Genomic DNA, 27,064 nt, shown 5'->3' on the forward strand with positions numbered 1-27,064 from the left:
ACTATCAGAAAGATTCGAGGATACCTCCTAGCACGCTTCACGTCAGTAGGATCTCCATTATCAGCACGTTTCTGTGTCTCCATCAAAACACTGGCATCTGGTTTCTTTTGAATGATTGTTGAAGGAACAGATGAAGCAGAGGTTTGTGGAACAATGGAGCCTAGAACAGTCAAAAAACAACCCCATTATCCACAATCCGAAGAACATTTTATCCATAGAGAATGCACTCGCAATTGTAGAGTTGCAAAAGGATTATTCTCATCTAAACTCATACTTATCAGATTCTAGCCAAAACATGAGTACATTACACTGAATGTTCTTAGATCTTCGCACAGAGTGACATACTTGGAAGCCTGACGGTAACGATAGATGCATACGTTTCTTCAAGGTTTAATGCTTTAAGCAACGATGTTTTTAATATTCACCTGCTAAACAGCATACATTATTGGTCGCAAAAGTTTAGATCTACTTCTTTTAGGTAGTATGTACAAATTATGTTGCTCATATACTTGCCAAACCAGGGCCATTAGATGGAATTTTTTATTGCGATTGTATTTATCCACCTATATGATTAACTCCAAATTTATATTTGGATATTCAACTTCAGCTATAAATAAATTCTAAGTTTGTCGAGAAAAAAGTATATAAAATCTCGAGAAATGATGAATTATGATTGAGTTTAATTGATCCATATCTTTTTGTGGATTTCACAACAAGTTTTCAATCAGTCGAATCTATTCAACTAAAGTTAATCCACATACTTTTTTCTTTTTTTTCAACACTAACATTGTAATCATTCAACATTTGAATAAATATTTCAACTAGTCCATTGCACATGGTCTAATGAACCTAGATTTATGTATACATATAGTACTGAATGGTGTTCAAGCTGTGTGTTGTTTCAACACCGTCTCTCTCGCAGTGATGGAAGGTATTTAATAGTGGTACTGCGTATGGTGAAGCTTTTAGGATCTTATGCTGTAGAAACTGTCACTTTTTTATACGGTAAGAAACTCTGGATCTTAATTTATTGATCTGGTTGGATGTATGATAGCATTCTAGTTTCTGTTACATGTTTGAAATTCATATTGAATGTTTCTAGCTTAATGACACGTAATAACAAAGTAACTATCATCCATTCACAACGTAGATCACATCAAATTTTACACATCAGTATATTTTAGATAATAATATTATCTGAAAAATGGAAACGTGTCATGTGGCTAATAATAATGACCATCACTTGCGTCTCCCTTTTATCTTTCTCCTCCTTCGCAATCATTAAAGTACAATTATATAATCTTAAATCTTTTTATTTAAATTCCGAAAAGACAGATAAAGTAACAGGCGGAGGTAGACAAAAGAGAGAACGAAAAACAGAACATAGATTCGTTTCTTCGTCTTCCTTTGTAATTTTAGAATCTAAAAAGAGAAACTTTTTTAAAAATCTAAACAGAGAAGAAGGTTGAATGGCAAGACCCAACAACAAACACACTACCATTAACTACAGCCACATCCTCCAAAAGGATCCATCTTCTTCCTCCCCTGCTTCTTATTCCTCTGTTGCTCGTTCCAATGGCCGCATGCTCGTCCTCACCAAACCTTCCCCGAAGCCCCTCAAATCTTCCGTCACTACACCTCCTCCGAAGACTCCGGATCAACCCATCTCTGATCCAGATCCGAATCAGATCTCTCTCCGTCCCTTAGGTCACACCGGACCTGGTTCCTCGCTTTCGTTTCCAGCTCGGACCTCGGAACCGGATAAAACCGTAGCTGCTCCGGCTCCGTTGTCCGTTTCCCCGAAGCCTGACCGGTTTGTCCCTCCGCATCTTAGGCCAGGGTTTGTTCGGAAAGACGAGAAACCTGGACTCGCTTCTTCTTCGATTCTGGGATTGCCTCACCAGGAACAGCAACAGCCGCGGCAGGGGTATTCCGGGTATGGACACACCGGCCGACCCAAATCGGGCGGGTATATTCGATCCGATCCAGAATACTTGGGTCGACCGAGATCTAGCGGGAACCGACCCGGCACCTCTGGATGATGATGGTATGTTTTATCACTCTCTGGCTGGCTCTCTGCTCACGTTTTAGCTAACTTATGATCATAACCTCAGTGTGGTTGTAAGTTTCTTTAAGATTGTCTTGCACGTTTTAGATTGGAAACGTGATTCTGAAGATGGTTTGGTCTTTTTTTGCCTTATCATGAGCACTCTAATGTTAACTTCGTTTGACCGAAGAGAAGTTGTCAAATATAAATCTTACTTGTTTTGTCCCTGATGGTTTTAGTTCTTTCCTTCTTTTCTTGGTTTTGTGTGTGCTTGCCTCTGTAAAGGTGTTGTGTCTACTTTGAGGTTATAGATATCTTGGAATCCATCTCTCTTTTCTACCCATTTAGTATCTCATGTCTGTTCTCTTATTTTTTTTGAAAAGCTGTAACTAGAATTTTGTTAATGTATTTATGCAGATGAGCTTGATGATTAGTTACTCACTCGATGATGGAGATGGAAACTCCCTCTATTTCCGTGTTATTCTCAAGGAAGATTTTAAACAGTGACTTTTAGTTTCTCAGTTCTTTTTATTATACAGGAGATTATCAAAGACCACCCAAGATTCATAGATTTGTAGAAGATGTTTAGGAGGGTGATACTATCGTAGACAAGGCCTGACACAATCAATGACACTTATGTTACTTTTCTCACTTACAACACTCATGTTTCAAAGCTTTGTTTATGTACCTATAATTCTATCTAGCACATGTTATTAGATTTCAATCTATAGATTCTACACAGATTAAAAATGCTTGTTTTTCATCAGAACACATTACATGTGATTTGATCTTAGTTGAGATCTGTTTCAAACTGATTTGAGATTGTTTATACTTAGCTTAACCTTACCGTCTAAATGACTATCCATTTGATCCAATATTCAGTAGATATATTTCCACTAAATTTTGGTTCCATATTTGTCTGTTTCATCAATTGTCTCGAAAAACATACTGAATATATAGGTGGAGAGATCAGATAAATCTGGTTTTCATCCTTTCTATTCCTAACAGTTTCACATGCATTTTTAGGATTACTATTTTTTTTCTTAGGGAAAAACTAGTAGCCATATTCGTTCTATAGACGCCGTGTTCGGCGGTTGCGTCAACAAAATGCTATGTGATGGAGACAAAAATAACAAAGTTGGAGACGCAGAAAACTCAAAATAATGGTTAATATATTGCCTGAGACGCAGAAACTTCGATTCTGATGACGCTGTTTTATTCCGCATCCGTTATATTGGCTAGTAGTTGCCGCAGTGACTGAAAATCAGTGAATCGTATTTTATAGGTGCTGTGTGTTTCTATCATTAAATACTTGATTTTTTAACGTAACCGTCGGAGTCAGCGTCGAAGAAACGAACAGGGCAACAAGGATTAAATTTAAACGCATTCGATGAAACAAAAAGGACTTCAACATATAATCGACACAATAAAATTGCATCAAATTTTATTTGAATATTAATGACTAACCATATTTTCGTTTTGACCAAAAAAGAATGTAAAAACGCTAATTTTACCTCTAATAATCCAATCACCGACGCCTCTCAAAACTCACTCAATCACCACGAAAAAAATCGCAGGGAGTAATCAATTTACCGTTTCGCCCCTCCGTCTCCATTAATGCACCCTCTGCTTTTTTTTTTAAGATCTCTCTTCAAAGCAAAAGATCTCTCTCTCTCTCTCAGATCAATCTAACAGAGATACAATGGGATCTCTGCCACCGCCACATCTCGACTTCTCCTCCGCCAATCACGGCAACGAACATCACCACCACCAAGAAATCTCCAAAGACAACCTCCTCGCCCTCTTCAAATGCCAGCAAGATCTCCTCAACTACTTCTTCAAACACCTCGACCTCTCCCAAACCCTCGACTTCTCCCGCGTCCTCCTCTCCACCTCCGGCACCGTCTTCTTCACCGGCGTCGGCAAATCCGCCTTCGTCGCCAACAAAATCTCCCAGACCCTCATCTCCCTCAGCTTCCGCTCCTCCTTCCTCTCCCCTCTCGACGCGCTTCACGGCGACATCGGCGCTCTCTCCTCCCGCGACGTTCTCGTCCTCTTCAGCAAGTCCGGCTCCACCGAGGAGCTGCTCCGTCTCGTCCCCTGCGCTAAGGCTAGGGGAGCCTTCTTGGTGTCTCTCACCTCCGTCCCTGGGAATCCCCTCGCTGGAGTTTGCGATATGAATGTGCATTTGCCGTTACAGAGGGAGTTGTGTCCGTTTAATCTCGCTCCGGTGACGTCTACGGCGATCCAGATGGTGTTTGGGGATACCATTGCGGTTGCGCTCATGGCGGCTAGGAATCTAACGAAGGAGGAGTATGGCGCTAATCATCCCGCCGGTAGGATCGGCAAGAGCTTGATTTTCAAGGTTTGATATCGACATGATTAGCTTTAGAATAGGCCTGGCCGGTTTGTAACTAAACCGGAATCCGATCCGATCTAAACCGGGTTTTAAAATTAAATACTCAAAGGGGTAAGTACTTTGGTTATCGGATATTGTCCAAACCAAAATAATTATCCGTAATTAAACCTATTAATTTTAAATATAAGTTTAAGATAATCTAGATATTTTATAAATATTTCGGAAATTGTAGTAATTAAACCCGCCCATGCCCCATGCCTATTTAAGAACCTGTAGGCTATAGAGTTGGGTGTGAATCTATTATTGGCCATTTGTTGCAGGTAAAGGATGTAATGAAGAAGAAAGAAGAGCTTCCGGTTTGTAAAGAAGGAGACTTGATAATGGATCAGTTAGTTGAGCTAACCAGCAAAGGATGTGGGTGTTTGCTTGTGGTTGATGAACATCATCGCTTGATCGGTACATTCACAGATGGAGATCTTCGCAGGACTCTTAAAGCAAGTGGAGAAGCAATCTTCAAACTCTGCGTTGGAGAAATGTGCAACAGGTTAGAGACTGCTTTAGACCGTATAAAATGTTGGCGTGTGTTGAGATCTTACGTTGCGCCTATTGTTTTGAAAACAGGAAGCCGAGGACGATTGGACCGGAAACAATGGCTGTTGAAGCCATGAAGAAGATGGAGTCACCGCCATCGCCTGTACAGTTTCTACCGGTGGTTAATGAAGACAACACCTTGATTGGAATTGTAACATTGCATGGTTTGGTTTCAGCTGGTCTCTGAATACGAAGCTGCCTCGTATATCCGAGTTTTCTACACATAAGTTCATTCTTTTTACGTTGGTGTATTGTTGCTGATATTCACAGCTAGTGAATGATTGTATTGTGCCTATTAGTACACTCCCATGTAATGTACTCTCTTAAACGTTTACGTAAAATATGTATAGAGTATAAGAATATTCTTATATTATTGTCCTCTCATCTCTTTAAGCTCTCCTTTGTACTCATCCTGTGGTTGCAGGTTATACAAAAAATAGCTGAAGAAACAAAGACAATGCAGTCACTGTTTATGGCTTAACTTGCGTACCAATACATTCCTAACTGATGACAACCACTGTATACACCATTTTGATTAGTGTTACTGTTTGATATTTGTTTCTATGAACACCAAGAACCAAAATTTCTTCGTAATTGCTTTCCATCAACTCTCCACCCTCATTTGTTACAATGAATAATACCAAAAACTTAACCGACACAGATATGTAAAAGAATCAGATCCTATTGCATTTGACGATCAATGGAGAAATATGAATAAATACTAACTTTTTTTTTGTTGAATAAAGAATAACTTGAGCTGCTAGTAAAGATAAAATCTAGAGAAGTAGAGTTAATAAAGATACAAGTAATAAATAACACAAATATTTTAGAGTCTCTATGCAGTTGTTCATACCTTGCTATTTTTGTTGTTGTTGCTACTAATGCTGTTTTCATCATTGTTCTCGTTCTCACCAGACATGTCCTCGAGAGACTTGCCTTTAGATTCAGGAACCAACAATGTAAAGACTATCCCCAAAAGATTAACCACACCCAAAACAATGAGCGAGTTTCATGACACCAATCCCAGGAGTATATTGGATTTTGTCCCCAAAAATATCATAATAAATTAGTGCAATATGATAGTATGATTTAGACATGGCGATAAGTTTACAACTGATATAACCTTTTCAGCATTTTGTGATAGGTATACCAAATATGCTGATAATATAAATTGAATAATGACGAAACGATATAATCGTTAGAGCGAGTGAGCGACCATGATTCCATCGGCCTTACGATCATACAGTAGAAGTAAAAAACATACTTGGTAATAAGATCTTTTAAGAAATTATGTTCTTATGAAAAGGTGTGGGTCTTTACCGAATGATTGAGGTGTTACATATGCCAGGGACGCTGCAAGTGTTAGGTTCAGATAAGACAGAAGTTATACGAGACAATTGTATATATGGTAGACAACAAAAAGACTACCTTCATATATGGGGGTGATGGTTTCTCTATTCACCCATAACCTGTATGCAACTTTTGACACAAGAAAATATTTAACAAAAACTTAACTAACATAAACAAATATCAACTTTTGATAAAATATAGCTTTCAGACTTTTGAGTGGACATTCCACATAGCTTTGAAACACATTAGAGCAAATTTTGCGAAGTCTAGTGTCATATTCGGAACCAGTTAAGCGAATTTCTCGTTAAATTCTTAAAGCATTTGAGCAAATTCCAAGTGGAATCTGCTGATGTGATTCGAACCAGTTCAAACTATGGTGGATTCAAAATTTCTTTTAATATATTTGTGCTTGTAAACTGTATGTAGGATTAGCTTTCGTTTATGTACTTTAGATTTTGTTTAGTATTATGACCAAAACATTTAATATTAATGAAGGGTTTAAAACTTCCAGTAAATACATTAATTTTCATTCCCCCTTCTTTGTGTTAAATCTGACAAAAAAGTGGTCCTTTTCATTTTTTTAAAAACTTCATTACTTCCATTTATTGATCAATAACCACGTGTTACATGTACAACCATCTCTAATTTATTCCACAACTAAAATTTAAAGAGACACAAAATTCCTTGTAAGCCAAATACGCATTGTGATCTCTTTAAAAAGATAAAGATAAATGAGTGATCTCATCTAAGTGATCTAACAAATTTACTGACATTTGATGATAAAATCATCTCTCTTTTTGGTGCAAGTGTTTGATGATAAATCTATATCAAGAAAACGATAATAACCAAGCTGCTACCCCCATGCAAATTTTCATTATATAAGAGCATCCAGAGCCGGCTCTAATCCATGGCAACATGTACAATTGTCATGAGTCCATAGGTCCAAAATTTTTAATGTTATTTTACTAATTAAAAAGATCTATTTTTGTTTGTTAAATATTAATTAGTTGGTGAAATTATAATAAAAAGATCTATGATTAACTAAATATAATTTAAATACAATAAGAACAAAAAATTAACTTACACCATTCTCAATTTTTCTATTAACAAAATCTAGTCTATACTCAAAAACTCATTTTTAATTTTTTTTTTTGGAATACCACAATTTTTTATTTAGTTCATGGAAATGGAATAAATAAAAATTGAGAAAAAACTTATAAAAAATTTTTATTTTATATTTTCCCTAAGGTCATTAAATTTTTTAAGACAGCACTAAGAGCATCTAAAACAATTCTGCAAAAGGCCCTAAATTTCTAAAAAAACTACTACAAATTCTAATTAAAAATTGCAAAAAAAATTAGACCCTGTGCAAATGGACTTCTTGCACATGGCAAGAGACAGGTAGAACTTTCATTGAATTTTGAGTTTATGTTTTTGTTCAGCTGCAGTAGATGGGAGTCACGGGACGAATCAGTACATGTGGTAAACGTTTTTCAGTTTGATCGTAAATCAAATCTTCGCAAGGTATAGTTATAAGTTCTAACTCAAACCTTAATTATGATTTTAACTTTACAAGTCTTAACCTTTTTTTTATGACAAAACATCTAAGCTCATGTACAAATCTATTTATCAACTTTCGGATCTTTTCCCCACCCTTCGCTAATTTTATCTCTAATTAGTAATTACAAATCACAAAACATTGCATTTAACAGATTTTTGTCGTTAGACAACATTTTTATTTAATTATTTTGCTTTTTCCCCCAAAAAGGGCCAAACTTTATCATGATAGCACATAACCCAAGAAGAATTATGAAACCCGCTCCGATTCAGAAGATGAAGAATCAAACACAAATTAAAAAAACTTTCTTTTGCATCTTCTCCCTCTGTAACAGAAACAGAGGCTCTGTTTCTGAGATCTCCTCTGTTTCTAACATTTTCCTCTGTTTTTTTCCCAGGAAACAGAATGAAAGTGTCTCTTTTTCTTTTTCCCGGAAGGAGAGATATTTGTGAATAGGTAGCTGCACCCACCTTAAGTTTCGTGTTGAGGTTAAAGAAGATTACATATATATATAAATAAATTCTCGAGCTTTTTTTCTTAATGATATACCTTCTTCTGGGTTTTGAGAATCTATCACTTATCTTCTCTGTTTTGGCTATGCAGAAACTTTTCTCGCAGTTTGTTAACGGCAAAGTTGTTAAAGGTTCCTCCTTTTATTAGATCAGGGCTTTTGGGAACGTACTTAGCTTGTCTATATGTGTCTAGAGCCATGGATTCTGAACAGAGTTTTCCTCCAAGAGACGTTGTGAAATGCTGTGACTTTGTTTGTGATTATTCCCTTGGGGCATGTACTAGAACGGTGAAAAGAAAGTTCAACGAAGAAGGGAACCTTATGTTGTTGTTGTCACGACGCTCTTCTGATTCATCTTCAACCGCAAGGTTACTAGTTGAGAACCAATGTGCTGCTCTACTTGAGGATCTTTCTAGCCAGAGGAAGATAGTGAAAGATCTTCACTTGGAGCTTGAAGAGGAGAGAAACGCTGCTGCTTCAGCAGCTAACGAGACAATGTCGATGATACTTAGGCTGCAGAGAGAGAAGGCTGAGATACAGATGGAAGCTCGGCAATTCAAAGGGTTTGCTGAGGAGAAGATGACTCATGACCAAGAAAAGCTTAAGGTTCTGGAGGAGTTGTTGTATGAGAAAGATCAAGCTATTGAGGCCTTGTCTTATGAGGTTGAAGCTTATAAGGATAGCTTGCTGAGCTGTGGGATAACTGAAGCAGAGATGCAAGATCAGGTTCTTGGTTTTGAAGCTTACCCGTGTGAATACACTTTGAAATGTAGTGTGGATGATGAGAATCCGAGCGGGCCAGATGGTGATGTTGAGGTTGTGGAGAAGGTGATGGTTGGTCAGTCTCCAAGATGGCCATATTATGATCCAAACTCTCCTTTAGAAGCTGCTAAAGAAATAAAAGGGACATTTTCTGCAGACTCTCCTATGTCTTGTAGTAGTGATAGAGTTTATACCATTGACTCAGTTCACGTGGGAGTCTCTGAAGTTAAGATTGATAATGAGCCTAGTAAGATTAGCAAGGAGAAGTTGAAAGGTGATCATTGGAACTCTCCGAGGTACCAAGAACCGGTGGTTATGACTCAGCATGGAGTTAACGAGCCGGATATTGAGAAGCTTTACACAAGGCTTCAAGCACTTGAGGCTGACAGGGAGTCATTGAGACATACCATTGTATCTATGCGAACAGACAAAGCTCAGTTGGTGTTGCTGAAAGAGATAGCACAGCATCTATCAAAGGAAACTGTCACAACAAAGAGGCGAAACCTGGTTAGCAAAATGCCATCTTTCAAAGCATTCTGTGTAGTAACGGTCTTCAAGGTAAAAACAATCATAATCTCTCATATGTAAAACGGTCACAGCATGAAAATTGATATCTGAGTTTCCCTTCGTTCTTGTGTGTGTCTTAGTGGATTGTGTCTTTTGTTTCTTGGAGAAGGAAAGCCAAGCAAAACAAGTAAGAAGATTAGCCTGTTAAAACACTTGGTTATTATTTTTATTTTTTTGGTTTTACTGCTTTCTGATGAATGCAGTTATAATGCAATGCAGGTATGTGTACAATTTGTCAGCAAATAATATGGGGATGCTAATGATTCTAGGCGAGGGATCTCGAACTAGGAGATGGAGTTGTTTAACTAGTTCACATGTCTAGATTATCCATTCTTTTCTCTCTCTTGGCATAGTTAGTGCAAATTGAATGTATATTTTCTTTATTGCAAGACATGCAATCAAATACATGTATGGATGGTTCAGATTCTTGTTGAATATATTAATCCAAAGTTGATTATTTCCCTCTTTGTTTTTGGATGTTACTTCTTCTCAAGGAAAGATCATAACATAAGTCTTTAGACAAAAAAAACTCATCTACTATTGTATGAAAAGAGAGGATTCAAGGCATATACAGATCACGAGGGAGACTGTGTTAAGAGTTGTTGCAATACTTCAAGCTCTTTAGATGGCCTGATCTAAACAGAGGGCAGGCGCATAATATTTTGTTTCTCCTGTACCTCTGGTGAAACAATGGTGCGCAAACCTGGCCAAGGTTATGAATGATTCTGTATCTCTCAGCCTAACATGTTTAAGAAAATCCAAACGAAGTTGCAGAAAAAAACACAACTTGGAGCTTGAAGAGGAGTGGTCTCCCTGTGCAAAATTATTCCAAGATTTGATGCTCTATATCACTTGATTAAGCAACAGCAAATCAATTGTCTCAAAGACTAAAACGAATACGATCTAGAATTTAGAATTGGAAATTAAATTATTATAATAATTTAATTATTTTCTGTTAAATCATTCTAGAAAATCATTTAGAACTTATTTTAGTATTTTAATTAAAAATTCCACCAAAATACTTTAGAACACAAGTTAAAATATTTTCAATAACATAAGATTTCTAGAAACACTAATATTTCTAGACATACTCTAAAACTGACAAATTAAAATATTTTCAATAACATTAGATTTCAAAATACCCTGTGAATTAACAAGTTTAATAACTAGATTTTTGAGTGACTTTTCTAAAATTCACATTTAAAAAGCGGACTTTTCAATTAATACAAATCAGTTCAACATATCAAATGAATGCATCCATTGTGTGTCTTTCTTTGTCTTAGTTTTAGTTGTGGAATGTGTTGGGCATTTGTTTCTCCTCACTTGTCAGTCATTCACCTTACGATTTAAGGACTTCCGGAATCGGCAAAACGAACGGCAGACAAATAAAATAAGCTAATTATAGAATTTAAACATTGCCAATCATTTTGCTTCTCATAAATAGCAAGCAATTTTAAACCATCAAAATTAAAAAAAAGTTTATATCCAAAACGAAATAAAACAGCAAAAAGAAAAGAAAGAACATAACAAAATAAATAAATAAAACTTCCTTTGCAACTAACTGATCTTTCAATACCACTTTCGGTTCTCTGTTTCGCTGAGGCGGAATCAGAGAATCGCTTCAAGTTAAGCATTTGAGGCACAACAAGTTTTGTTATATCGAATCGTTTACGGAGAAGAAGCATTTCAAGTGGTAAATAAATCATTCCTGGTGATTTTTATTTTTTTTTGTAATAATTTGAATTGTTTTATGAAATGCAAAACTAAGAACAAGTTTTTGTAGAAAAATGGAAATGTCTCAAACCGACGGAAGAATGGAAGGTTGGCTTTACACCATCCGACATAACCGGTTTGGTCTTCAATTCTCTCGTAAACGATATTTTCTTCTTCTCGACAACAACCTTAAAAGCTTTAGATCAGTACCATCAGATCACAATGAGGTTTGTATTTTTTTTTTCATTTCCTCACTTTGTTTATGTGTTATGTTCAACAACCTCAATTAGTATATTGAGAGATTTACGTGTAGATTCAAGATACTGACATGAACAAGTGATGTTGAATAAACGGATGAACATGGGATATCTTCATGTTCTTATTGTTTTTTCTTTTTCTGTATAGGAGCCTGACAGAAGAGCATCCCTAGACTGTTGTATTAGGGTTACTGACAATGGAAGAGAGAGTTTCCATAGAAAGGTACCAAGTTTTGGATACCGATAGTAATAAAGCTGCAAAACTCTAATTTTTACACTTTATAAGTATTTGTCATGTGTTGTTTCAGATCCTATTCATATTTACACTTTACAACACTTCAAATCATTTGGATCAATTGAAGGTTTGTTTGGAAGGCAATTTTCTGTATATCTCATGTTTTTTATGCTTCTTTTTGTTATAATAATCAGTTAGGTTTTTTAACTCTGAACAGCTGGGAGCAAGTAGTCCTGAAGAAGCAGCCAAATGGATCAGATCATTACAAGATGCTTCACAAAAGGTTCTTTAATTTTTAGTACATTATATACATTATAAGATTTAAGACTAAAAGAGTTGATTTATATTTTTAGGGGTTTCCTTTTCCGGATTGTGAATTTGTATCTCATGCTGAGAAAGGACTTGTGAAGCTTGATCTATCCAAGAGGACACGCCGCAAAGTTTCAGTAGATTGGACAAATTACTCATCACTGAATGTTGAAACAATAGCACTTGATGTCATTGCTCCTTCTCCATGGAAAATTTTTGGATGCCAAAACGGTAAGAAAAGACAATTATCTTTTGTAACTGACTTGTGACTCAAGAAACCGTTGGCCTTGCCGATCTTTTGAGTTTTCAGGTTTACGCCTTTTTAAAGAAGCTAAAGACTGGGATTCACGAGGAAAGGTAATGTTTATTTTTGTTCATTACTGCAGTTGTGAATCATAATTGGTTTCTTAACTTTAGTTTCTTTTACTGAAACCTCTTGCAGCATTGGGATGATCACCCTGCAGTAATGGCAGTTGGAGTCATTGATGGTACTTCAGAAGATATCTTCAATACACTAATGTCTCTGGATCCTTTGAGATCAGAGTAAGCTCTATAACTTTGTTTTGTGAGGTTAACCAACCACAGTGGTCTAGTATTATACATGCCTTGAAACGCAAGAAACCCTTACTTTCTTTCTATCTAGGTTTAGAGATTAATCTGGTTTTTGACTTGGGGTTATTGTAGATGGGACTTTTGTTTCTACAAAGGCAGCGTGGTGGAGCATCTTGATGGACACACAGATATAATCAATGTCCAGTTATACAGTGATTGGTTGCCCTGGGGTATGAATCGAAGAGACTTATTGCTGAGACGCTACTGGAGAAGGGAAGAAGATGGAACCTATGGTTAGATACAATTCTTGAGCTTTTCAATCCTTTGAGTCTCCAGGTTTATAAATTTCTTAACCTTGAATATCACAGTGATACTTTGCCACTCTGTTTATCACAAGAAGTGCCCACCAAGGAGGGGTTATGTTCGTGCTTGTGTCAAAAGTAAAGTTTATTACCTCACATTCTAATATGGTTTTGCGTTAAAAGTTAAAAGTTGATTTCATAATCCTTTATTTATGCGTTTTTGCATTCTGAACGTAGGTGGTGGCTACGTGGTGACTCCGGTAAGCAAAGGGAAACAATCACTAGTAAAGCATATGGTAGCCATTGATTGGAGAAGCTGGAACTTATACATGAGGCCGTCTTCTTCAAGATCCATAACCATCCGTGTTGTTGAGAGACTTGCTGCGTTACGTGAAATGTTCAAAGCGAAACAAGGACAGGGCTTCGCTGAGTTCGTCTCAGGGGAGTTCTTAGAAACCAAACCCTGCTTGTCCAAGGTCAACATTAGACCCCTTATAACAGAAGCCAAAAGGGTTGATCTAGAGCTTGTGAAGGCTGATGAAATGGAGAAACCTTCTTCAGCACGCCACAGTTTGATGGACTTGAATGATGTTTCTGATGAATTTTTCGACGTTCCTGAGCCCTCCGAGTTCGATAGCTTAATTGATAACTCTCCCTTTTCACAAGGACACTCTCAGGTAAATCATTTCTAGTTGTTTTGCGTGTTGGTCAAGGTAAATCTGAAAGTTGTATGTGTTTCAGCTCAAGATACCATCACCAGCTGGTATTGTAAAGAAACTTCAAGATTTAGCCAATAATAAGAAAGGCTATATGGATTTACAAGAGGTCGGTATGGATGATAAGAGCACATTCTTCTATGGAGCCACTCTTCAGAAAGACCCAAATTTTACTATGCCTTGTAGTTGGGCTACGGCAGATCCATCTACATTCTTAATTCGTGGAGAAAATTATCTAAAAGACCGACAAAAGGTTACACTGTTTTCTAGATACACAAATATGTTTGTGTCCTTGAAATTTTGTTAAATGTAATTCAACACATATGATAATGATGCTGCTGGTACTACTTAAACTATAGGTGAAGGCAAATGACACATTGATGCAAATGATTGGAGCAGACTGGATAAGTTCTGATAAGAGAGAAGATAATCTTGGTGGACGAATAGGCGGTCTAGTTCAAGAATATGCAGCTAAGGACGGTCCAGAGTTTTTCTTCATTGTAAACATGCAGGTAACTTTGAGATAAGCTTCTATATATTATTCTAAAGATTCATTGATTTTATTCATAGTTAAGAGACACTAATTGATATCAAACGTGTATAAATCAGGTCCCTGGTTCAGCTATGTACAGTCTAGCATTGTACTATATGCTGAAAACTCCATTAGAAGAGCATCCTTTGTTAGAGAGTTTTGTCAATGGTGATGACGCTTATCGCAACTCGCGCTTTAAACTCATCCCTCACATCTCCAAAGGTTCATGGATTGTGAAACAAAGTGTTGGCAAGAAGGCTTGCTTGGTGGGTCAGGCACTTGAAGTTCGTTACACCCGCGGAAAGAATTACTTGGAGGTAAAAGATAAAATCAAAATTTATGTTACATGTTATCTCTGCTAACAAAATCATATAATGTTTTTGAGCTTTGTTTCTTTCTCAGCTTGATGTTGATGTTGGGTCTTCAACTGTTGCAAGAGGTGTAACCAATCTTGTTCTTGGGTATCTTACCAACTTGGTTATAGAAATGGCTTTTCTGATACAGGTAAAGCAAAGCTAACCATGCCCTTAAATTTTTTGAATTGTAAGATTTTGTATTATGGTAATAATTTTTGATGTTTTAACACGTATTATGCAGGCAAATACAGAAAATGAACTACCAGAACTGCTACTAGGGACTTGTCGGCTCAATTATCTCGATGTTTCAAAATCTGTACAAGAAAGATGAGACATCCCGAAGAATAAACAATAATGCAGGAGCAAGGGATGTATCGATTTTTTGTTACTTTGTAAAAGCTGTGTTTTTACTGTGTTTTTTTTTTTGCCTACTGTGTTTCTTTTACCATTCTTTATTACGTGAACTCGTTTATACAGTCTAAGTGTCAAACTAAGGTCTAGAAAGAAAGAAAGAACCTAGTCTGGTTCTCTGTGTTATCTGTCGAACATTGGATTAATAAACTTGTTGAAAAGAATAACATCCCATTTGACCAAAAAAAACAAAAAAATAATAAGATCCCACAATAGCGCCACAGTTCAGTGTTTTGCAATATAAAAACTCAGAGGAAAGAGTTACTTGCGCAACAATCAACAGCTCCTCTCTCTCACAAGAAACTCCAAATCCTTACTGATTTGCATTCAATCACAAGCAACAAAGACAATTGATAAGTGTTCCTATATCGTTTAATTTAGCTAGAATTCTACTAAAACTTCGATGTGTCAAATCAAAATAGATTATGCCATTTCAATTAAAATATTAAAAAGGAATTTAAACTAATGAAAGACGGATTTATATTCATGAACTACGATATTTTAACAATTAATGTAAGGCAGATTAAATAGATGAACTACAATGTTTTTTACTTAACATGTTTACCAAAAAAACGACAATTTTTAACTCTCACAAATTAGTTACTATAATTATATAAAAAATATTAAAAACAAAAAATCAATATATATACATATATTATTATTAGTGTCAAACAGATTAACTTTACATCATCGCAATTTTTACAATATTTTTTATTAAAATAAATATATCATAAAATTATCTAACAGTTATTAGCCCCATGCTATAGCAAAGGTTATAACCTAATTTATTACTTACTAAAAATATTGTTTAATTTAGCTTGTTCTAAGATTGTGGATTCGTTTGAATCATAAATGTCAACGTAAAGAGTGGAGACACATATTCATTTATTTCTCAGTTTTGATAAGTATCTAATTAGAAAGAAAGAAAAATCTAACTGGAATTTTTTTTTTTCTAAAGGCAATCTAACTGGAATTATGGGACGACATATGTAGAGTGAGTATGATGAATGAATATCAACGGTGTGGGGTTGAGTATCGTTGCGTGCCTACGAAAGCGAAGGTGTCTATTTCAGTGGGTCACAAGCTCATCCGGCTCATCTGTCGGCAGTCGGCACCGACACCTCTCTAACTATTCTTCTGTTTTTACAGTTTTTATCTTATTTTTCTTTGCCGCTTCAAACACTATTTTATATTTATTTTCTTAGAAGTAAAGAAACTTTTGAATAAATTTCATCTTGTAATATTTTCTATAAAGTGCTATTTGTTGATATATCTGTCAATCATCATTTCATCGTATCCAGGTGGAACCCGTTTTAATATATTACGTATGAAGATCTACCATTTACACTAAGAGTATGAATGGGAAACACCGGAATAACTGAAAGTAACAAAAATGGAGTAATAAATAGTAACTAGCAAACATAGTAAAAATATTATAATTCGTTTCACCTGACTGGTAAACATGCCAGCTGAATTAAGAGTAATAACTTAGAACAACGACGACCGACAACTCTACATTTTACAGACTTACTAATGGTTCAAAAATTTGCGTGTAAAGTTAGCAAAAAGATGTGGTTGCGAGAGACTAAAACCTAAATTTGGTATGGAATCACATAAATAAGATATGAACAGGTGGATATATAATTGGTGTCCGAAAGAATCACAACATTTGGAACTATCACAAATTGGTCGATTGTGTTTAGTAAAATTTTTAATATATCCGTAACATTCCGAGCTATGATACATAGATAAACTTAAGAAAATTGATTTGGATATATATGTTGCCAAAGTGCGTTTACTTTTTTCAGCACACATCCGTTTAAAACTCTAAAGTTAATTGTGTTTGAACCGGAGTAGTGGAAGGATGAGTGATCTATCGGAAAGTGATTCGTGATGCCGTGCGAGTGAGACCAAAATATGAAAAAGGTCACGTGGTGATTGCAGGATCAGTAAACAAAAATTTCGGGCCTTAAAAAATTAACGCACCGTCCATCAGATGGGATGGGCCCACATGCCGAGTAAACTTGTGTGGGTGGTCCATTAGCCGTGAGCGGTCGGTGCGCTACAAATCGTATCAGAGCTGGTTAGCCATCTCGGTTCTGATCCGAGAGGCGTCTTGAGACCTGCCGTGGAGCGCAACGAAAACGTTGTGTTCTTTGAAAAGGAGTAAATTGTAACATCCCGAGTTGTGATACATGACAAGGTTTAAGAGAATTGATTTGACTACCTATGTTAATAAAGTGCGCTTACATTTTCCGGCACACATACGTTTAGAACTCCAGAGTTAAAGCATGTTTGAGTTGGAGTAGTAGAAGGATGAGTGACCTATTGGAAAGTGATTCGCGATGCCGTGCGAGTGAGGCCAAAACACATAAAAATCATGTGGTGATTACAGGGTTAATAAGCAAAATTTTTGGACCTTGAAAAATAATGCACCGTCAGTCAGATGTGATGGGGTTCACAGACCAAAAGAAAATGAGTGTTGATAGTTCACTAGCCGTGGATGGTCGGGATGTTACATATCACACTTAAAATATAAGAAATATTAGTTAACAAATCAAAGTTTATGGACGCGGTCATACGTTATCTATTTATAATCGAGATAACAGTGAGATGAAGAAGAATAGATGATAAAACATACGCATAGTGAAAAACATAATATTTAGTTTTTCTTTATTCATGTGGTGGTACGAGTCTATCTATCCTGTACGAGTGTGTGTATCTATCTTTTTTGATCGCTTATCCATTACGTACGTACATACATTAATCAAATGTATAACAGAACGAGTCCATATTGCTAAAGTACGCAAGTGTTAGTATATTTATATTATTGAAATGATAAAGTTACTGTGCAAGTGCAAGTAAAAGAAGCAGATACTTAATAAAGTTATAAGTTGAGAATTGTCGTTTTGTTATGGAATGGATAGAGTTACTGTGTGCAAGTGGAAAAGAAAAAAAAGTATTTCAAAAATAAGTTACTATGTTTGGATGGATCAAGGAGAACAATGTGATAACGGTAATGTAACATTAATTAATGAATCATTAGGTTGAAAACGATTAAAAATACGCTCGTAATCGGTAAAAGTAATTCATATGTCAATAAGTTTGTACGATGGCACTCTAAAAAACATCAACACATATTAGATCTTTGAGTACTTTCGGGAACACCATGGTGAAATTTAAAAAAAATTGAGCTGCTAGAGATAACAATTCAAATTCTGTGAGCTATCACATTTGAAGTACTAAAGTTTTAACCTATTCGACAAATGGCATCGGCAGCAACTAGCAAGTTAAGTTTTCGAGTTGGAAACCGTCATCCACACACATTTTAGTCGTTGAGAAGACCAAAAAGGAAAATTCAGTATCGTCTTCTTTTATTTGTCTAGTTACGTCAAATTATACATATTTACTAATATATAACGCTTCTCCAATATATTATAGACCACAATTAACGGTGAATTCGCTCGCACAAATTAGAAACTTATAAACAACAACACTAAAGTCCTTGGCAAACTCTTCATCTTTTTCTATACTAGTATAAAACTCCAAGTAGAAGGTCGCTAGCCCAACTACTTTTCTCATAAATAATAGTATTTTTATAGACCAATGCACGTATATAAATACTTTTTTTGTAACTTAAGTATATAAATACTTTAGGTGTCTTTAGTTCAATTAGCATGTGAAGAATCGCTGACAAACTGCTTTATAACAAAACTTCAGAGGTTCATGAATTGTCCGAATCACATCATTTTTAAAAGACAAAAAAAAATCGGATAAAAATTGAGTATTTCCAAAAAGCTAGTGCATGTGTGTGACCATAGAGTATAGTGAATAATTGAACTGCTCCGTTGATCGTAGGACTTCTTGGAGTTGAAGAACTTCGTACGCTGGAGTGAGTCCTTCCCCGAAGAGCTAGCCTAAGTAGAGTTTCACACACTATTAGGACCCACATCGTCACATGATCTAACGTGGAGATCGTCGCCACATGTCTTGTGCCTATTCGTTTCAGTTTGGAAATATTCATTTGTCAGGAAGAGAGAACCGATCCCGATGCAAAACCACGTGATTTGTTGAATGATTTATATTTTTTTTTCAAATTAGCGCTTAAACCGTGTTTTAATAATCGTAAAAATGTGCGTGGGGCCAATCTCAATCGTATCTTCTCACGTATTTCAGACAAAGGTGGGTCCTCTCGAAAACATGGGCTCTTACTTGCTCGCAAGTCACCCGCGCCTTCACCTGTTCTATGTGCACATGCTAATTGCTAGCCCTCCACCGACTAGATACGCATATGGTCTCACTCATATCGTATTATATACGTTATCGTATACGGTCAACCGTACCAAAAATGTTTAGTTAACATAAATTATGTAGATCATGTGTCACGGATTTGTATTATTACTCTTGTGATAGAGGTGGCAATTTATTACTATATATGTGTGATGTCAAGACATCTCAGTGTGACTTTATTTAGTCATGTAATTATTGAGCTCATAGAAAGAAATCTTTTGAGGAGTTTTGCCTTTTTCAACACAAAATAAGTAAATAGGTTAATATAAAATTGTGATTTTAACTCTGCAATAAATTTGGATTGAAAATATTTCTCTTTCTAATAAGATGTTGATATTCAGGTGTAGTTCAGAAGTATTACCACACTCATAGATATAGGGTTTCGTAAACTCCTTACCTACTTATTCATACATGAGTTTGAGTGATTTTATTGGAACTAGAAATAATTTGGTTGGAGAAAGTAGCGTTTTTGAAAACAAATCTACTCGTTTTAATCAATATTTGTTGAGATGTCTTAATCTAGATTAATGATCCACATACATAAGAGAAAGCTATTTCTTTGTGTGCCACAAGTTACACGAACATTTTGGTCCTAACCATAGGTTGAGGTTTAAACTTTTCAATAGCATAATATATATCTGAATAAATAGATCTTATTATTTTTTCTATATTGTAAGTGATCTCAACATACAACCATTGACGAGATGCAATATATTCAGATATATATATACATTGTGCATGTTTTCATGTGCATATAGTTTATAGTTACATATATAAACACCTTCATGATATATCTTTTCTCATATATAAACACCTTCATGATATAGTTTATAGTCGTAGTATAATGGAGAGGAGTCTTTTAGAAGAAAGTGATAGTGTGTGCCTGTATGGAGTGAAGTCCAAGTTAGTTACTCCAAAATGAAAAAAAAAAAAGAAGAAAAAAAAAGAAAGTGCAAAAGTAGAACCTTAGAAAATCAGCATTAAATTAAATTGGTAGATCATGTAGTTTTATTACTATAATTTTTCCGTAGGAAAGAGTGTGCTTTAAGTAACGAAACCAAGAGTATGGTCGAAGGTAGCTTAAGAAAATGGGGATATAGAAGATAATGTCACTGGCTATATATGTCTAAGAATGTGGATTTCTTTGGCTTTGGATTTCATTGTGTCTTTGATTTTTGGTGACTGCGCCAATTAAGTTTATCCGTGTTTTGTATAATTTGTTATCATCATTGTTCAGTAAGACTAGACACTTAGAAAAGAATCCTTATGATGATATCGACAATATGAAAATGATAAGATCTTTTATTATCATTTAATTGATTTCAACAAGATAATGATCAATCCTTCGTTTATAGGAATAACTTTAGGGGGATCTAATTGCCTGCCTTTTTTATCTAACTATTATAAAAGGCAAAAAAAAATTTGTTAAAAATTAATCATTATGTTTAATTAGTTATTATTAAGTCAATTAGTTCAGGAAACCTTTGAGGAATCCATATATTTTCTGTCGATTGACTGTAGTAGTCTGTACATATGTTAAGTTAACAAGATGAAGTAATTTTAGATGTCAGAGAAAAGGAAAGCTACATATATTTTACAGCTATAAGAAAACATGTTAACAAGAGATTAAGTAATTTCTGTAAATATGTTAACACGCTGAAGTAATTATTGTAAATATGTTAACACGATGAAGTAATTACTATTTTCACGAAGCCTAGTGACAGTGTTTTATCATTTTGATATATAAAACACGTAAATGCTTTATATTTTGTTGTCAAAAACAGAAAGAAATCAAGTTGAGTGAGGTTTCCTAAAGCCTCTACATAAGAAGTAGTCTTTACATGCATTTTCCAAAATAACTAGGATAAGACCCGCGCCTTGCGCGGGATTAAGTTATTATTTTTATTATATTTTGGAGAATGAAACAATAGTTTGGTTTCATTTGGATTAGGGGTGTTCAATCCAGATATCGGGTTGGTTTTGGTTCGGTTCGGTTTTTTTTCGGTATTTCGGTTAGTAAAATATAACTACTATTCTAAATCCATATTTGCTTTGACTTTAGTCTTTCACATATTTTTGAAAGATTTCAGCTGGACGACTAAATTGATCAGCCAATCTTGTTGCTTTAAATCATTAGTATTTATATATCTATATTATTTAGTTTGAATATTTATTAAATAAAAATTCATATGTGTTATATTTTTATGATCATTTGTAACTTATTATAACAAAAAAAATAATCTATTGATCACAAAATTTTCAGAGTGGAAATCTTCAAATTTCTAATAATATATAGACGTTTTGAAAAATTCAAAATATAACATAAAAGAAAAAATATAAATATTTTTATTATATATTTAATGTGATTTTTGAATATCTTTCAATAATATAAAATTAAAAAAAAGAACTAAGATACCAAAATTGTTATCAAATATTTATTATTCATAATAATTAATTTTCATATATACGTTAATCATATTAGGTAATTTTGTAGCTTCTAATTAAGGAAAGTGCAAAAAAAATTTTTGGTAGATTATTTATCAATTCGATAGTTAGTTTAATAAAAAATATAATGTAAGTTAAGATAGACCAATCTATTTTTTCTAAGAATAGTATATTTTATATAGTCATTCATTAAATGAGAATTTATAATCATACATTTCTATGATCATTCATATCGTTTTATAACTGAATATTTAAATCATCGATAACAAAATTTTCAATGTGAAATCTTTAATAAGTTTATAATTTATAAATGTTTTGAAAATTCATTAAAAGTTTTAATATTAAAATATTTATGTAATCTTATGGTATATAGTTTAATCTATAAATATATATATATATATGTTTTATTATTAAATGATATTTTTTACTCATATGGTTTTAAAATCATGTGTATCTTCTTATAATATTAAATAAAAGTTCATATTAATACAATTTTATGATCATTTGTAACTTATTATGACAAAAAAATAATCTATTGATCACAAAATTTTCAGAGTGGGATCTTCAAATTTCTAATAATTTATAGACGTTTTGAAAAATTTAAAATATAACATATAAGAAAAAATGTAAATGTTTTTATTATATATTTAATGTGATTGTTAATATCTTTTAATAATATAAAATTTAAAAATATAACTAAGATACGCAAAAGTGTTATCAAATATTTATTATTCATACTAATTAATTTTCACATATATGTTAATCATATTAGGTAATTTCGTAGCTTTTATTTAAGAAAAGTGCAAAACATTTTTTGGTACGTTATTTATCAATTCGATAGTTAGTTTAATAAAAAGTGTAATATAAGTTAAGATGGATCAACCTATTTTTCTAAGAATAGTATATTTTATATAGTTATTTATTAAATAAGAATTTATAATCATACGGTTCTATGATCATTCATATCGTTTTATTACAAAATATTTAAATCATCGATAACAAAATTTTCAATCTGAAATCTTTAATAAGTTTATAATTTATAAATGTTCTTGAAAATTCATTGAAAGTTTTAATATTAAAATATTTATGTTATCTTATGGTATATAGTGTTTAATCTATATATATATTTAGTTTATTATTAAATGATATTTTTTACTCATATGGTTTTAATCATGTGTATCTTCTTATAATAAAAATGTTAAACCATTGATCATTAATTTTTAACATAATAATTTTAATAGTTTTAGTCATTTATTGTCGTTTTTAAAAATTTAAAATATAACATATACGAAAAAATCTAAATTTTACTTTTATAGCTAATTTGATTGTTTAATTTATTTTAATAATATAAAATTAAACAAAAAATGATGGAAGAGATATAAATTGTTATCAAATCTTTATCATTAAAATCATTAATTGTCATATATATATTAGTCATTTATGGTAATTCCGTAGGTTTTATTTAAGGAAAGAAAATAGCATATCATATCATTATATCATATAGTTTGACCAACTTATGTATCTAACAACATATAAAAATCGAATGTGGACCTACTTTATTTTCAATTGCATGTAATTGACTATCTAATTGAGTGCCACCTATGCATTGGGGCCTCTTTTAATTAATACAAAATTGAGGTTACATCTTTTCAAATGTTCCTCAATTAATATATAAGGGATAATACGTATTTAGGAAAAAAAATATCTAATTTGCAACACATAGTTTGTGGCATAAACAATGGGATGTAAATTAGCTAAAGTAAGAAAATAAGTAAGAACAAGTTCTAATATAAAATTGGAATTACATGTACGCGTAAACATCGTATATCTCCTTCGTGGCATTTCACCTTCCCATTAGTTCATTGACTTTTCTTATTAGGAGCAAAACCATTATGCGCGTTATAATTTTACAATATATTTTGGTTTTTCATATAATTAAATTATAAAAGACCATATTCACTTAATGACAATTCTTTTTGTTATTATGACAATTCGATCCTATAAAGTTCATGTGTTTATCTTCCGTTACAACACATAAATAACTTTTAACTTAATAAGTTTTTTACTTAAACCCATTGCTTTACAAAAACACATGTAACTTTTATACAGCAAAGCATGGTTTGTGAATAAAATCATCTTTGGTAAAGTCGCAATGAGAAATGGAACCCACATGAGGGAGGTGAGATTAAGATATTTTTTATTTATATGAAATTGTTTAGAGAGAGATAAGGAAAGAGACTTCCACATGAAGACAGGGTAAAATACAGCTAGCAGAAATTGAGGAGAGAGAGAGAGGGAGAGGTGTTTCTCGAACCTAACTCTTTATAATAATCAGAGAGAAGCTATTGCTCTCCATTATTCACCCATTTCTCCTATCAATCACTCCTTTTTCCTTTCTAAGCAATCTCTCTCTCTCTCTCTCTCTCTCTCTCTCTCTCTCTCTCTCTCTCTCTTCTTATATTCCATCTCTCTCTCTCTCTCTCATACGATCTGCATAGCACACTGGACAGAGGTTTGAATTCCCTCTATCACTCCATTTCACACTCCCATTCTAGGTTTCGTGTTTGCTTTTCTTGGATGTGAAATGTAGTTTTAAGACTATGTAGTGTATAAAAATGAGGTTTTACAGAGTTAATGAGGTGTCGGTGGTGCAATTCTCTGTTTCTGATTTCCTTAGAACTCTGCTTTTTTTTTCATTCTTTATACTCTGTTTTGGTAATTGAGAAAATTGAAAATTTGATTCTTTTTTTCTTTTTGTGTGTGTTAAAAGAAAAATTCTAGAAAGCTAGGTAATCAAGAATGCTTAATTAACGGTTACTTTTGACTTGTAGAGCCATTGGTGTATTGCAATTGAATTTGTACTTAGAACTTAGAAGAATGGTCCTTGTATAGCCATTATTTCTGTAACCCACTTAAAAACAAAATTAAAAAGGTGGGCCAGAGCATGTTCATTTTCAAAATTTGATTTCTGAAGATGGTTCCAAAATGTGGTTCAAAGTTTTAGAAACTGTTGAGAAACTTCTTCTGTTCAAACTCTTGTCATTTTCCTCTATATATCAATCATTTCATTTTTATCAACTTCTTTTTCTCTCCAGCTAAATTGCTAAACTGTAACACAAGAAGATGATTGGACAAAGCTTCTTCCCTGAGGATCTTGATTGTGGCAACTTCTTTGACAACATGGACGACATTCTTGACTTTCCCGGTGGTGATATCGACGTCGGTTTTGACATTGGTGAATCCGACTCTTTCCCTAACATCTGGACCACTCATCACGACACGTGGCACGCCGCTTCTGATCCTCTCTTCGCTTCCAACACCAACACAAACTCTGACTCTTCACCTGAGCTCTATGTTCCGGTCAGTTTCCACCCTAACCTGATAGTTATGTGATTCTGCACTCTTCTTTGTTTTGACGTTGACTTATATGTTTCTTTGTCGGAAAAACTACAGTTTGAAGATATTGTTAAGGTTGAAAGGCCACCGAGCTTGGTTGAGAAGAAGGAAGATTCGTTTTCAACGAACATGGATTCATCGTCTTCTCATAGCACATTCAGAAGTTCAAGTCCAGTGTCGGTGCTCGAAAGCAGCTCCTCATCGTCTCAGACGACCAACACCACCTCACTTGTCCTCCCTGGAAAGCAGGGTCGTCCACGCACTAAGCGCCCTCGTCCACATGTCCAGGAGAAGGATGGAGTCAAAGACATTGTTGATTCGTGCCTCATCGTTAGAATACCGAAGCAGTTTGTCTCCGACCACAGCAAGATGATCTCTAAGAAGAAGAAGAAGGCTAAGGTTACTTCTTCCTCTTCTTCCTCGGGGATTGATTTTGAAGTGAATGGAAACAACAATGTTGATTCGTATAGTTCAGAGCAAAATCCAGTTAGGAAATGTATGCACTGTGAGATCACCAAGACTCCACAATGGAGGCTTGGACCTATGGGTCCAAAGACGCTTTGCAACGCGTGTGGCGTGCGTTACAAGTCAGGAAGGCTTTTCCCGGAGTACCGTCCAGCTGCTAGTCCAACATTCACTCCAGCTCTTCACTCAAACTCCCACAAGAAGGTGGCTGAAATGAGAAGCAAGAGATGCAAGGATGGAAGCTACACGACCCAAGAGAATGATATGCAGGATTTGATTCCGAACACACTGGTGTAGACTTAAAACCGATAGAGAGATGATTCAATCTCCAAGTGTTGAAGTGATTAGAGTTGAGAGGAGTAGGAAAGAGTCAAGGAACAGAGCAGTTTTAGATTTAGAAGAGATGAAGGAAGATGAACAATCAATTAGAGGAGATCAAAAGTTAGAAGATAATTGATTGTGATTGTTTTTTGTATTTGTAGTGTGAATGGGCAAAGCAGAAGATTTTGAAGACATTAGAGAAAGTTAAGTGTTGAGTTTTATATTAAATCTCCCTCTCATTTTCTCCTTCAATTCTTTGTATTTTTATTGTGAGGATCCTTTTGGTAGTTGATTTATTTAGCTTAAGGCTTTTTTTTAATGTTAAAATCATATTTTATAAGTTGTTAATTATTTGATGTTTTTTTTTACTTTTTATTTTGATAATTGTGGGTGTCTCATGACCAAATCCCAAATAGTCTCCAAAGTGATTGATACGAACGAGTAGTTCCCTCCCGGGTATGTTTTATAAATGAAGCGTAAAACATAGCCCAATGCAGATGGTTTGTTTAGCTTACCCCTAAAGCTACACTTTATTATCCAAAGCTAAATACATTGATTTTTCTTGCCAACAAACTAATTACATTTTTTTATGAGAAATTCTCTAAATTGACTCTTTTTAAGTTTTTCCATATAAACTTATGGTTTTAGATTTGAGGGATAGAGTTTCGGAGGTGGGTTTTAAAATATTTTAAAATAAATAAATATTAAAAATTTCAAAATAAATTTTTTAAGAAATAGTTTCAATAATAATTTTTGGATTTTGAAATAAAGTTTTTGATTTTTTTTTGAAAAAATTGAAAAAGTTCAAATTAGAAAATGTATTATTCTAGTGTTTCAAAAAAAATGTATTATTCAAAAAATAAAACTTATTTATTTTTATTATTTATTCAAATAATTATGTATGTTTAAAAAACTATAAAGTAATGACAGATTTTAGTTAGATGTGAATTTGTAACGATTATAAAAAATTTCAAATTTAATTGTTATTGATTAATGGATTCTAACATTTTTAATAAAAT

The 27,064-nt window shown here is 34.1% G+C and overlaps 5 protein-coding genes across 6 annotated transcripts; all 5 read left to right on the plus strand.

Annotated features, from left to right (window-relative positions):
• The first annotated feature begins 1,314 nt into the window (after positions 1 to 1,314).
• On the plus strand, positions 1,315 to 2,876 carry BNAC06G15360D. The gene is made up of 2 exons (XM_013848233.3): positions 1,315 to 2,047; positions 2,465 to 2,876. Exon 1 carries the CDS (start codon positions 1,470 to 1,472, stop codon positions 2,040 to 2,042), a length of 573 nt encoding a protein of 190 aa, XP_013703687.2. The 5' UTR covers positions 1,315 to 1,469; the 3' UTR covers positions 2,043 to 2,047; positions 2,465 to 2,876.
• An 815-nt stretch (positions 2,877 to 3,691) lies between these two features.
• On the plus strand, positions 3,692 to 5,370 carry LOC106390527 (probable arabinose 5-phosphate isomerase). Its single transcript, XM_048737014.1, has 3 exons — positions 3,692 to 4,412; positions 4,727 to 4,950; positions 5,028 to 5,370. The coding sequence occupies exons 1-3, from the start codon at positions 3,750 to 3,752 to the stop codon at positions 5,182 to 5,184; spliced, it is 1,044 nt and encodes a 347-aa protein (XP_048592971.1). The 5' UTR covers positions 3,692 to 3,749; the 3' UTR covers positions 5,185 to 5,370.
• A 2,728-nt stretch (positions 5,371 to 8,098) lies between these two features.
• LOC106356728 (myosin-binding protein 7-like) lies at positions 8,099 to 11,438 on the plus strand. 2 transcript variants are annotated; one of them, XM_048737016.1, is made up of 4 exons: positions 8,099 to 8,393; positions 8,509 to 9,736; positions 9,826 to 9,872; positions 9,965 to 11,438. In XM_048737016.1, exons 2-4 carry the CDS (start codon positions 8,615 to 8,617, stop codon positions 10,065 to 10,067), a joined length of 1,272 nt encoding a protein of 423 aa, XP_048592973.1. In that variant the 5' UTR covers positions 8,099 to 8,393; positions 8,509 to 8,614; the 3' UTR covers positions 10,068 to 11,438. The 2 variants fall into 2 exon arrangements, with proteins under 2 accessions (XP_048592973.1, XP_048592972.1); XM_048737015.1 differs by having other exon boundaries at positions 8,102 to 8,361.
• Positions 11,268 to 15,469, plus strand: LOC106356730 (protein ENHANCED DISEASE RESISTANCE 2-like). The gene is made up of 16 exons (XM_013796452.3): positions 11,268 to 11,438; positions 11,529 to 11,685; positions 11,864 to 11,938; positions 12,024 to 12,077; positions 12,168 to 12,233; positions 12,304 to 12,490; positions 12,570 to 12,616; positions 12,702 to 12,802; positions 12,944 to 13,104; positions 13,180 to 13,251; positions 13,351 to 13,790; positions 13,855 to 14,082; positions 14,189 to 14,341; positions 14,439 to 14,678; positions 14,764 to 14,865; positions 14,959 to 15,469. The coding sequence occupies exons 2-16, from the start codon at positions 11,533 to 11,535 to the stop codon at positions 15,046 to 15,048; spliced, it is 2,169 nt and encodes a 722-aa protein (XP_013651906.2). The 5' UTR covers positions 11,268 to 11,438; positions 11,529 to 11,532; the 3' UTR covers positions 15,049 to 15,469.
• Positions 15,470 to 24,124: 8,655 nt separating this feature from the next.
• On the plus strand, positions 24,125 to 26,393 carry LOC106352874 (GATA transcription factor 8-like). Its single transcript, XM_048737017.1, has 3 exons — positions 24,125 to 24,375; positions 24,959 to 25,223; positions 25,317 to 26,393. Exons 2-3 carry the CDS (start codon positions 24,987 to 24,989, stop codon positions 26,019 to 26,021), a joined length of 942 nt encoding a protein of 313 aa, XP_048592974.1. The 5' UTR covers positions 24,125 to 24,375; positions 24,959 to 24,986; the 3' UTR covers positions 26,022 to 26,393.
• Positions 26,394 to 27,064: the final 671 nt, after the last annotated feature.

Source organism: Brassica napus, chromosome A7 (genome assembly GCF_020379485.1).
Source record: "Brassica napus cultivar Da-Ae chromosome A7, Da-Ae, whole genome shotgun sequence".
NCBI classification, from domain to species: domain Eukaryota; kingdom Viridiplantae; phylum Streptophyta; class Magnoliopsida; order Brassicales; family Brassicaceae; genus Brassica; species Brassica napus.

What these genes read in the sequence shown, in the direction of transcription:
- BNAC06G15360D (XM_013848233.3), top strand. Translation starts at nt 1,470, where the DNA reads ATGGCAAGACCCAACAACAAACACACTACCATTAACTACAGCCACATC.
- LOC106390527 (XM_048737014.1), top strand. Translation starts at nt 3,750, where the DNA reads ATGGGATCTCTGCCACCGCCACATCTCGACTTCTCCTCCGCCAATCAC. An exon ending in GCAAGAGCTTGATTTTCAAG is followed by an intron (nt 4,413 to 4,726) that starts GTTTGATATCGA and finishes CATTTGTTGCAG; the next exon opens with GTAAAGGATGTAATGAAGAA. An exon ending in GTTGGAGAAATGTGCAACAG is followed by an intron (nt 4,951 to 5,027) that starts GTTAGAGACTGC and finishes TTTTGAAAACAG; the next exon opens with GAAGCCGAGGACGATTGGAC.
- LOC106356728 (XM_048737016.1), top strand. Translation starts at nt 8,615, where the DNA reads ATGGATTCTGAACAGAGTTTTCCTCCAAGAGACGTTGTGAAATGCTGT. An exon ending in GTGTAGTAACGGTCTTCAAG is followed by an intron (nt 9,737 to 9,825) that starts GTAAAAACAATC and finishes TGTGTGTCTTAG; the next exon opens with TGGATTGTGTCTTTTGTTTC. An exon ending in AGGAAAGCCAAGCAAAACAA is followed by an intron (nt 9,873 to 9,964) that starts GTAAGAAGATTA and finishes AATGCAATGCAG; the next exon opens with GTATGTGTACAATTTGTCAG.
- LOC106356730 (XM_013796452.3), top strand. Translation starts at nt 11,533, where the DNA reads ATGGAAATGTCTCAAACCGACGGAAGAATGGAAGGTTGGCTTTACACC. An exon ending in ATCATTTGGATCAATTGAAG is followed by an intron (nt 12,078 to 12,167) that starts GTTTGTTTGGAA and finishes AACTCTGAACAG; the next exon opens with CTGGGAGCAAGTAGTCCTGA. An exon ending in CTGGATCCTTTGAGATCAGA is followed by an intron (nt 12,803 to 12,943) that starts GTAAGCTCTATA and finishes GGGTTATTGTAG; the next exon opens with ATGGGACTTTTGTTTCTACA.
- LOC106352874 (XM_048737017.1), top strand. Translation starts at nt 24,987, where the DNA reads ATGATTGGACAAAGCTTCTTCCCTGAGGATCTTGATTGTGGCAACTTC. An exon ending in CACCTGAGCTCTATGTTCCG is followed by an intron (nt 25,224 to 25,316) that starts GTCAGTTTCCAC and finishes GAAAAACTACAG; the next exon opens with TTTGAAGATATTGTTAAGGT.